At 37.0% G+C, this 11,797-nt stretch overlaps 2 protein-coding genes across 2 annotated transcripts in view; one reads left to right on the top strand and one right to left on the bottom strand.

Moving 5' to 3' along the window:
* Positions 1-1,203: 1,203 nt before the first annotated feature.
* Positions 1,204-4,764, bottom strand: tmem41aa (transmembrane protein 41aa). Its single transcript, XM_016287259.1, has 5 exons — positions 4,525-4,764; positions 3,906-4,056; positions 2,618-2,779; positions 2,387-2,525; positions 1,204-2,295 (listed from the first exon to the last, which is right to left on the bottom strand). The coding sequence occupies exons 1-5, from the start codon at positions 4,698-4,700 to the stop codon at positions 2,075-2,077; spliced, it is 849 nt and encodes a 282-aa protein (XP_016142745.1). The 5' UTR covers positions 4,701-4,764; the 3' UTR covers positions 1,204-2,074.
* Positions 4,765-5,058: 294 nt separating this feature from the next.
* Positions 5,059-11,797, top strand: part of ehhadh (enoyl-CoA, hydratase/3-hydroxyacyl CoA dehydrogenase) — a 9,731-nt gene continuing 2,992 nt past the window's right edge. The window contains exons 1-5 of the mRNA XM_016287258.1: positions 5,059-5,533; positions 5,820-5,923; positions 6,214-6,383; positions 6,740-6,851; positions 7,691-7,795. Of these exons, the coding sequence (XP_016142744.1) occupies positions 5,460-5,533; positions 5,820-5,923; positions 6,214-6,383; positions 6,740-6,851; positions 7,691-7,795 (565 nt within the window). The 5' untranslated portion in view covers positions 5,059-5,459. The remainder of the gene's footprint in view (positions 5,534-5,819; positions 5,924-6,213; positions 6,384-6,739; positions 6,852-7,690; positions 7,796-11,797) is intronic.

The raw sequence follows: 11,797 nt of genomic DNA, 5'->3' as shown, positions 1-11,797 counted from the left end.
TATGATATCCTGTAATGTAACGCTAGGAACAATTGAGGTCTTTGCATTAACATTAGGCCAAAAGTCATAACTAATAGAAGTCGAACGAATCAGGTCAGTTTAGGATAGCTGTTGTTTGTGGTGTTGGCATGAAATCTCATCGTGGTCTTTGGGCCCTAAAGCTTTTAGGGTGAGTGGAGACTTAAGGTAGGTGCTGTTCTATGTTTATGTTTTGATATTAGAATAGACCACAGGCACAGCTATAGTTGCTCACAGTATGATGGCACCGTTCTAGTCGTGTTTAACTCGGGATGAGAGCAGGAAATCAGAGCGATGCATGAGAATTCAATGCAAATCATAGGCTGTGAAAACTACTTTGCGCCTTTACCACGGCAGATCCATTCCTACGCAGCTCTCTAGCTTCTCACATTAGTTCATTTCGAGCGATGTGAAACAGAGACTGGGCTCGCTGCACTGCCTGCCGTGTCCCCTCAGCTGGGTTGTGGGGGGTTTGGGGGACTGAGAGCTGAACTTTTTTTTTTTTTTGCTAACAACCATGTTGTTTTGAAATGTAGGTGAACTGTACTGCTGATCAACATGGATTTGAGCAATAAAAATTCTTTATAAAATTCTCATGTCTGAAGTTCATCTTGTTGTTAATGTGTTAAGATATTCTTTAGCAGCTGGCTGTTGTGTGTACATCAGTAGTACACTCGTTATGGAGGTGCATTATGGGATTGAATAAGTGCACTCAATGTCCACTGTTTTCGGACACCACTACAAAAGCCTGTGCCCTCAAATAATGCACTATAGAGAGCTGCACAATTAATCAAAACCTAAATTGCAATAATATTTATATTATCACCATAAATATTAGTATTGTTTTTTTTAGTTATAATCTAAAATTAAAAAAAAAAATCTTAAATACTTTATTTTACAATGAATTTTTTTTTAGTAATAAGCAGTATTGCTTAATTTATTTTTAGTATTTTTTGGGAATTTTTATATTTTTAAGTAATTATTACTACTACTGTTATTATATTTTTCTATCCATACTGATATATTATCAAAATTGTGCAGCCCTACAAACGAACACAATGTTTTAAGTCAAAATGATCAGAACAATTACAATTAGATTCTTAACTAAAACTGTGCAGCCCTAGCAAAGGTATAGGGAGAGATTTTAGAGCTAAATTCCCTGCTAAACGCAGGACATTGTTCCCTGGTCAGACAATTGCAATAATCATAATGTGATGGCATTTTTTCCTTTAATTAAAAAAACCCGCATTCATAACATTCATCAACTGTGCATATGAACACCGACTTGAAATGAAGAGCATGCAGATGTGATCAAATGTTCTGAAAGAAGCTAATGGAACGAGTTTATTGTCAGATGATTGATCACATCGTAAACAGCTTTACTCACATGATGTGGGTGTTCGCCTGTTCGGTGAATAAAAATACTGCATTCTGCTCCCAGCATTGCTAATGCCACTGATACATAGAAAAGGATTGGCTTTAATTCACCATTTCAACATTAAGTTGGATGGCCATTGAGTGACCAGGCAGGACTTCACATACTGCCTCCGTCCCCATAAAGAAACAAAAACCCACAGTGAATATTTACAGCTTGATGTTCCATTTTAATATTTACAAGTACTCCAAGAAAGTAAAATATTAAATATTTCACTTCAGTGAGGTAGGTCACTTTTAAGGCTGATGTGAGACTTCAAAGACAGTAACCCACAACCAAAATCCACAATATCCATGTTATTACAGTCTGTAAATACAGAAGAATGGTATTAAATACCTCAAATGTCTATACTTTGCTGCACGATTCCACATCTTTTTTAACCAACATTATAAATATGGATCTTCCAAAAAAGTCCCTTTTTCTTACTTGCATCACAACCCATGCCAGTAAAGCCATAGCAGTCTTCCAAGTAAAGAATATGTAAAAAATTACATTTCCATTTTTAAAAAATGTGAGGCCACAATTTTTTTTAAGAGCTCTTAAAAAAGTCACTTTAAACACAAATAGTAGCCACCCACAAAGCAGCCAAGGTGGACTGAATGACAGACTCCACACTGTCCCTTATCTGTTCTTCTTGTCGTGACTGAGTCCATTTGTTTCAAGGCAATCCAGATGGAGATGTTGAGTGCTGTATTTACGGATCAGAGCTCCAGGCAGCAGAGCAACACAGGCAATAAACAGTAGTTTCAACACCACACTCCAGGAGAACAAGTCATCCAGAGAGGAGATATGAGACAGCATTGATCCCGTCTGGACGCAGATGAAGTTGTACGGCATCAGGCCTGAAAGAAAATACAGATGTTTTAAATCAGTTCTACAAATATTAAGGGAAATGTTCTGAAATATCATCTACTGTCATTTAACTGTGTTTACCAATGAAGACAGCCATGAAGAAAAGAGTGACAGGAATATTCAGGATTGGCGAGGTCATGTTTAAGAACCAGTTTGGACTCATGGGAAAGAATCTCAGGAACAGCAGGAAAAAGAACAAGCTACTTCTGTTTTCCTCAACCTGGGAAAAAAGTAAAAATTAGGAAAGTTTTGAACAAAATCAAGCAATGATACTTTGTATGTTGTACTTTCAGACATTTTAACTTGTGGTACCTTCTTTTGCAGCATGGCCACTTTGTCAGGGAAGAGTCTCACAATGTGCTGTTTGCCGAACGCCTGGGACAGGAGGAAACAGAGAGTGGCGCCCACTGTGGTGAGGACACACGCGAGGAGAAGACCATACCACGTCCCAAACAAGGCCCCAGCCAAGATGTTCTGTGGGGGGGAAAAAAGTCGTTAGATCAAAGTAAATAAAGGTGCATGTTGTACATAATGCTCTTGCTAATATGCGTATGCCATTTGTCAAATTGACCTCCATTGGTTTTGATGTCATTTGCCAACACTACGAAATACATAAAACCTCTAGTGCAGCTTGTTAGAAACTAAAAAAAAAACATGAGAAATTATGAACAGTTCTTTCCTTTGTATTAGGGGTCAATTTGACCCATGTATTTTTTGTACAAATCTACCTGCATTGATAAAATATAAACATTTTTAGTGACTGTTCGCACACTGAGGAGCAAATAAATACAACTCAGTATAAATAGTATCTAACATTATTTGTATATGTTGTACATTTACATTTAATCATTCCGCTTTTATCTAAAGCGACTTACAAATGAGGACAACAGAAGCAATCAAACCAACAAAAGAGCAACAACGTGGCGGCTAAGTGCTGTGAAAAATATTTTCTGGGTCAAGATTTTTTTTTTGTAACAAGAAGAAAGCAGATAGAATAGAAATTGAATAGAATGCGCTAGTGTGTTAGAGGGTCAAATATAGATGGAAGAGATGTATTGGTAAACAGCCTCTTCCTTTTATGGCATGTCTGGTTCTCAAACCCTTGTAAGGGGAAGTTAGATTTCTCACACTTCTTTTCAGTTCCGTAACAACGGAAAACAAATAGTGTTTCACAAGTTTTGATTTTTGGTGAATCACATGGAAACCATTTGGGGGGTCAACATGATCATATAGTCATCCAAATTTGTACAGCCTTTTCAAAACTAAGCGTTGAAACCTTGCATGTACATTTGTGAACCTAAATGAGGAAAAGGTCACAATTTCAAGAAGAAATAAATAGTCTGACCACTGTTTCAAGCAGTTGGCCTGCATTTAAGTGTAATGCTTATATACCAGGGTTCCTCAAATCTTACCCTGGAGGTCCAATGCGCTGCAGAGTTTAGCTCCAACCCTGATCAAACTCATCTACCTGTGATTTTCTAATGATCCTGAAGACATTGATTAGCATGCTCAGGTGTGTTTGATTAGGGTTAGAGCTAAACTCTGCAGGAAAGTGGATCTCATGGGCCAGGTTTGAGGATCCGTTATATACTCTACTTACTAAGAAAGAGGAACCGGGTATAGCAAAAGCCTGCTTGTAGAGGTAGGCACTGCAGAAGAGTAATAACACATATCCTGTGTGCTGTGTCTTATAAAACTGCAACAGCTCTGCCATCTCTTTCAGCTCATCCAGGTCTGATGGGAACTTCAACCTGGACCAAAATAAAGTCACATGATGGGGTGGACATTAGTAAACTTGCAGGGACAGTATCTCTCGCGATTATGCATCTGGTTCAATGACACTATGGTGATAGTTCAAGAATCACTCTTTTGCGAGGTTTAAACCTACAACGCTGATATTAAACCAACTCATCAGAGATCAGGGAAACGTCTTAAGATTTAAATAATTTAAAAGACCGAGCTTCTCTAACATGAATAGAAGGTAGGGATGTTCAAGAATAAACGGGGTAGCAACAACAGATCTAATTTCACTGCCAAAGGACACATGACAGCTGGAGACAAGGACAAGATAGAGAGCATCCATTTTGGAAATGCTTCATACTTACGTTTTTCACACTTTGCAAGCTACACATCCTATAAGACTGAAAAAATCAGCTGTGAGAGCTGCATATAGCAAAAGACAGACGGTGGTCATTATCACACATGCAAGAGAAGCACACCTGGAGGCCGCAGTCTCCATTTCACTTGGGTTGTCCTCCTCATCATTAGATTTTCTCGTCTCTCCTTCATGCTCTTGCTTAGGCAGCTGAGGTCCAGGGGGGAGATAAGTGGACAGTAAATAAAGGTAAAAAGTAGCCGTCAATATGACAGCGATCAGACCAACAAGCGAACGCATGACAAAGTAACTAGAGGACGCAGATACTGCATGTCCTATTACGTAAGAGACGTAAAAATTAATTAATATATGCTGCCGTACAAAGCCGCTGATTGGTAGTATTCTTGACGTGCCTAGCCACGTGATCTGTTTAATATTCATAAGCTAGACCCTCGATTGATTTGCCAGTTTACTAAATAGACAATTATCAACATTTGGCCCGAGTATAATAAAACAGAACCAGAAAAAGTCAAATAGTATATTTAACTATAAACAATATTCCATTCCCTAAGAGCCTACTACAGTATTGTTTAAAGTCATTTATGAAATGAAAAGATTAAAAAAAAACTCAGAAATGAACAATTCCACTCAAAATTATATTTAGTGTGCTCGTTTTAACATGTTGACAATCTAAAAATCGTAAATGACATTTGTCTTTCACCAAATCGGATAAAGAGACTACTGGGTGAACCTCGCGTTACTTCATTAATATTCACGGGTCCGTCCTTGACCATAGTAGAATTAGTAAATTCGCTTCCGGGAATGGAAGCGCTGTCTCCTGCGGCGACCAGATGTTATTTGAGTGACTTTGCAATGTTCTATACTCTTAGTGAAAGTCAATTGTCATGGAAGACACGTAGGACGTGCGACGTCCTCACTCAAAGACGCAAGCTCAAATAATAAAGGAGTGGGTGTGAGTGCACTGACGCGCTGAGTTTGCTGGTGTTCCAAAGTCCCGCATTTCTTTCAACTCACAACAACACCGTTCAAGTCAACAAAATGGCACGATATGAACTTGTTAAACGATCAGTTGCTCTGATCACTCTTACCAACCCACCAGTCAATGCCTTAAGGTGAGTGAAAACCTGCTGATTCCTAAAACATAATGCATTTATTTAATGCATTATTATCCTTCTGTTTAAAAAAAGAAAAAGAAAAACCAAACTACAGTAATGCATACAATCTTGCATTTTCTAGTATTATATTTCCTAATGTACTACTTTGTATTAAACGTTTTATAAATGCTAAGATTTATACACATCTTGTCCACATAGACAAATGTCCACTTTTCAAGTGCGTTGTTATGAACCCATCTAAGTTTATGAACAATAGTGATATGAACATCTGCTTTCTCCTTAGTTCTGCAGTGCGTCATGCCATTGCAAAGAGCATGGAGCATGCCCTGAATGACCCAAAGGTCAAGGCAGTGGTCATCTGCGGAGAGAATGGAAGGTTTTGTGGAGGTTAGAATATTAAAGATAAACATCCTCCATTAGGTTGAAGATTATAATGAAGTGTTTCAATGAAATGCATGAGTTATGTAAGGGCTGAATATGACTTAAAATCTGAACAGACTTTAAAACACTTGCCAACATTGTACATAGTTACAGAGAAAAACTGGGCATATAACTCAGGATCACACACAACCACACTTTAAAGTTGTTCCAACAAACTCATGCAGAAACATACGCCTCACTGTGTATTCAAGCCTCAAGAAGACAATCTAATAATATGAGGATGTGTTCTTCTGCAGGTGCAGACATCCGTGAGTTTGCTGGACCTTTAAGAGGACCTCCGTTGGTACCCTTGCTGGATGCCATAGAGGCTGGAGAGAAACCTGTGGTTGCTGCCATAGAGGGGGTGGCTCTAGGTGGAGGCTTTGAATTAGCCCTAGTCTGTCACTATCGTATTGTGCACTTTAAGGTAAACCATTTTGTCCTGCTGTTTATTCTTGTGCACATGCATACTGAACTAGCTTCAATATTGTGCAACACTGTCTAGTGCTGATATGTCCCTAGTTAATCGGTTGAACTTTGATATCAATATTTGAAGTTTATCAGAGAAGGGACGCACTTTAAGGTAAACCATTTTGTCCTGCTGTTTATTCTTGTGCACATGCATACTGAACTAGCTTCAATATTGTGCAACACTGCTGATATGTCCCTAGTTAATCGGTTGAACTTTGATATCAATATTTGAAGTTTATCAGAGAAGGGAAAGGTTGTTGTTTTGTGGTTTATGCACTGAGTATGTAGTGTATAATGTATTATGTGTTCCAGGCACGTCTTGGACTTCCAGAGGTGACTTTGGGCATCCTGCCAGCTGCAGGGGGAACACAGCGTCTTCCCAGGCTCATTGGCATTCCTGCTGCCCTAGAACTGATCACCACTGGTAAATCCTACACTTAGCCTACTGGCACACCCACAATTCACCCCAACAGATTTCAGCCCCTCTGCTAACTTCAACCACATGCCCTCTCTGCAACCGTCCATAAAAAACATAACAGTCATGCCATGCGGAGAGTGTTTCTGAAATTTCTGATTGGCTAAGCAAAAATGATCCAGTACCCTAATTCTTTTTTTTTATGTCCTGTAACTGCCATTGCTGCTAATTCAAAAGAGATTTCATAAATAATTAAATAGTTTTTCAAATTAGCAAGTGCTAAATTTAATCCGATAAGATACATTATGATAAAAAAATGAAAGCAATAAATAACTACATTGTGTTTTCAGTAATAAATCAAACTTTTCCCACTAGGTGTCAGCATTGTATATTGTTTTTGATTGATTTGCCTTAGGGCTTACAGCAATAGTTCATCCAAAAATGAAAATTGTGTCATTATTTACTCACTCTTATGTCATTCCAAACATATGTTCTGAATTTTTTTTTCAGTGGAACACAAATAGAAAGAATTTTCACTATTGCCTTTTTTTTTCTTTTTTTTTTGTGGGCATGCATGAACATTCTTATTTAAAAATCGTGTTTGTTTTCTTCTGGTAAAATAACAGCATACAAGATTGAAACGCTGTGAGCATGAGTAATTTATTTTCATTTCTAAGCGAACTAATCCTTTAACAAATGAGCAATCAGATTTCAGTTGTTTTATGATTATGATGGGATTTTCCTCACCCGTTATCATAATATATTACGCAGAAAAATAATCAAGTAAAGCACCCCACATCGCTCAGTTTCCCTTTTACCTACAGCAGCATTATTGTTTGATATTGCAGGCCGCCACATCTCTGCACAGGAGGCTCTGAAGCTGGGCATCGTTGACCAGGTCACAGAGCAGAATGCTTGTGAGTTGGCTGTGGAGTTTGCCCTGAGAGCTGTAGGTATGTCACGAGCTGGCAAAGCAGAAATACGGATAATAAAAGCCTGAACAGTAAAGTGAAGCAGAGTCTTTGGCAGGCTTTCAGAGTCAGGGGACGTACCAGATAAATCCTTTGTCACAGCAAATGGAATTAATGTTTCATATCCTTGTCAACGAGTTTCAGAGTCGTTCTGTTCTTTTGATCTATTTTTCAAGAATGTGAAAAGGAACAAACATTATTAGAATATTAATTCAATGCCCCTCTGAGCATTGGAGAACGATTTAAACAAACTAAATTTTTATGAATGTTTTTTTTATATAATAATAGGTCAAGTTCTTGAGGATTTTATTCCCTATTATGATAAGATGGTCTTTATATCACCTCAAACCAGTTCAAAAACATGCAAAATGCTAATGATTTTACTCAGAGACTCGCTGATTGTCTTTAAAAAACTGGCCAAGTGGAGTCAAAAAATTATTGTTTATACTGTCGCTTGGAGGGTGTTGAATCATCCTCGCACTGAAAAAGCGATTAGAGACTCTCTCTGCAGCTTCTGATAAATGAATGCCAATCCTTCACCTTCTGCTTGACCCCCATTTCCTCCAGTAATGAAAAATCATATGAGAGCAATTAAATCATTGGAAGGATTGCTGGACTCTCTGAAATATTTCTGTCAAATTATTCAGCTTTTCAAGGTCTACAGTAATTGCAGCTCTTCGTTGTACTCTACAGGCCACAAATTCTCGCTGAGACTGAGGGGAGCCAGATCCCTTGTAACGTGAATGTTGTGAGTGACACTCTTAGGGAGAGATCAGGGTTCATCTAGAGTCAGGATAAGCTCTGGAGGGAGATTAAAGATTGGCCAGAACTAATGCTCTCACTGTAATCACACGCTGAGCAAAGATCAACCCGGCCAAATCCTCACGACAGTCAACTAAATGGAACTGCGGAGCAGGTATGGTGGAAACAGCCAAATGTGCCTGACTAATGGTAAATACCTATTGTAAATGGTTCAAAATCGTCAAATCTTTTAGAATGTAAACAGGTTGATTCTACCTCAAAATGTGACAACAGAGAATTTGTTTAAAGAAAATGGCTGAGAATTAGCCTGGAAGTTAAATCTCATGAATGTGATAGATCATGTTGAACAGTAGGGTCCCCGAGGTAAAAATAATTTTCTTCATTGAAAGAACTCAGCAGAGACCTCTCACTCCCTTGATGCACACAGTACCGTTCAAAGGTTTGGGGTCATTAAGATTTTTAATTTGAACATTCTGTTCTTCCTGAAAAAAGTATCACACTTTCCACAACGGACCCAATTTATATTTGGTGGCCTTAACTACTACTGTATGTACTTACCTTTAAATTAATAATTTGATACAATTGTGTACATAATGTACATGCTTTTACATTGTACTTATATTTAAAAAAATACCTACATGTAATTACATCTGTAATTAATTTTTGTAAGTACTTTTATAATTACATTGTTGACCCATCCCTTACATCTTAACCCTCCCTTAAACTTACCCATCCCACCAAACCTGTGCCTAACCTTACCCGTATCCCACCTCAATAGCAGCAAAAGTGTTTTGCAATACAGTATGAACACAATACGTACATTGTACTTATTTTCCCTGTTTAAGTACATAGTAGTTAAGGCCACCTAATATAAAGTGGGACCGCAGCAACTGTTTTTATCATAATAAGATAATAATAATAAACGCTTCTTGAGCACTGTGACACTGAAGACTGGAGTAAATAGCTGCTGAAAATTCAGCTTTACCATCAAAGGAATAAATTACATTTTAAAATACATTACAATAGAAACCAGCTGTTTTAATTTGTAATAATATTTCACAATATTACTGTATTTTTTATTAAATAAATGCAGCCTTAATGACAAATATTTTTATATATTGCAAATTATTTTATGCTTCATAATTACTGTAAGTCAATACTTTTTTGTATCATTGCTTTTGAAACAGTTACGTAATTCACAATGCTTCATGAGATGAGTTCATTTACTCGTAAAAGATGTTATGAGTGTCTTTTTACTGATTTCCAATTATTTATTTATTTATTTGCCACAAATCAAATGTTGGAATGTTGTCATGCATCTTGTAGCTCTTTACTTACAGAATTAGTTTAAAATCCCTTGTCCTAATGAATGGGAAAAATACTTGCGGATGCAGGATTGATATGTGTTTGTTTTATTGTATTACTTTACTTATTTAACAGGGAACCATGTAAAAAGTAATCAAAAGTGGCACACTCATACTCCCTAAATACTTTTTGTAGAATCTCACTCTTGGCTCTCATAGCTACAGAGATTTATCTTGTTTTCCAGTCGCAGAAACATCTGCCAAATGCACCTATCAGGATCTGACTCAGCCCTACAGTACTTACTCACAATAAATCACAGCATTAGTGAATCAAGTCCTGCCCACAGCATCACAGATTAACCACAGATACATCTGTATCGTGCAGTATAGCACAGCACACTAGACATCAAACTGAGCACTCCTTATGCTTTTATGTGTTACACGAAATGGATAACTCATAGCCATTGTACAGTACAATGAAAAAGCAATGATCATGGGTGAAGTTAGTGAATTAAGTTTAGTGAAAAACGTGCAGTATTTGCAGCAATGAAATTTAGAGAATTAACTGTTCGAATTACTCATTCCTATCAATATACTTTATATTAACTTCTCAAAACAGGACAGTGCAGAAAGCAGGCAAAACTGTTGGTTTCTGGTTCTGCTGGCCCTTTAAGGCTCATAAGTGTGACCCAGATTCCAGAGAGGAAGATGAATCTAATGCAGTTAGAAGCTATATTGAATCAAGTACCACGCTGCATAATCCTTTTAGTAAGGCAGGAAGTCAAACTTTAGAACCTGATCAATTCAGAAAAATGTTGTTGTGCGGGTGTATGCATGAGGAAGTGTGAATGGGTGTATATTAGGGATATGCCGGTATCAAATGTTCATGTTGTGATTAATTGCTAATGCTTTTATCACGGTATGCGGTATTATCACAATATTGAAATTTAGTTTTAAAAAAGTGCTGTCATAATACATTATAACATGTTCTTATAACAAAAATAACTGAACATTTAAATGCAATAAAGCAATACAGAAAAATTTATAAAGTAAAAAAATTTTACACAGATTAAAGTGCAAAAGAACTATAAAGACCAATAGGTATCCCTTTACAATTTGACCTCATTAGTTAACCTTAGTTAATGCATTAACATTCACAATAGCTACATTTGCTACAGAAGTTATTAATCTTTGTTTAAAAAATCTTAGTTCATGTTAGCTCATTAAATAACACAGTTGCAACTTTCGATTTTAACAACCTGTTATTAAATATTGGAATACCTAAGATTAATGAATGTTCAGAAGAATTTTTCATTGGCAGTTTATGTTAATTAATGAATTAACTAATGTTAACTAATGAAGCCCTAATGTAAAGTGTGACCGAACAATAAAGAATCAAAACACTTTCAAACAATATCTAGGGCATGTTGTAGTCCAGATTAAAATGTAAAAAACGTTTGAAAATGAATAGCCTATTAAGTCTAAATATTTAATTATTTGGTGCTGTGATGAACATCATAGCAAATACACAAATCTGAATGGCTGTTTAAATCATTTAAACACGATTCAGAAACAGAAGGTAGTGCAGCTCCTTTGTTTACAGGGTTATACTTTATATTAACTTGTCAAAACAGGACAGTGCAGAAAGCAGGCAAAACTGTTGGTTTCTGGTTCTGCTGGCCCTTTAAGGCTCATAAGTGTGACCCAGATTCCAGAGAGGAAGATGAATCTAATGCAGTTAGAAGCTATATTGAATCAAGTACCACCCTGCATAATCCTTTTAGTAAGGCAGGAAGTCAAACTTTAGAACCTGATCAATTCAGAAAAATGTTGTTGTGCGGGTGTATGCATGAGGAAGTGTGAATGGGTGTATATTAGGGATATGCCGGTATCAAATGTTCATGTTGCGATTAATTGC

Source organism: Sinocyclocheilus grahami, unplaced genomic scaffold, assembly GCF_001515645.1.
Source record: "Sinocyclocheilus grahami isolate Dianchi unplaced genomic scaffold, SAMN03320097.WGS_v1.1 scaffold220.1, whole genome shotgun sequence".
Taxonomy (NCBI): Eukaryota; Metazoa; Chordata; class Actinopteri; order Cypriniformes; family Cyprinidae; genus Sinocyclocheilus; species Sinocyclocheilus grahami.
The sequence above is the reverse complement of the archived record's forward strand: the minus strand, read 5'-3'. Positions and strand labels throughout refer to the sequence as shown.

Bases quoted from the DNA above. Each gene is read 5' to 3' on its own strand.
- tmem41aa (XM_016287259.1), bottom strand. From the start codon at position 4,700: ATGCGTTCGCTTGTTGGTCTGATCGCTGTCATATTGACGGCTACTTTT. The intron at 4,057-4,524 runs GTGTGCTTCTCT...ATTTTGGTCCAG, and splicing joins ATGGAGACTGCGGCCTCCAG to GTTGAAGTTCCCATCAGACC. The intron at 2,526-2,617 runs GTACCACAAGTT...CTTTTTTCCCAG, and splicing joins TGGCCATGCTGCAAAAGAAG to GTTGAGGAAAACAGAAGTAG.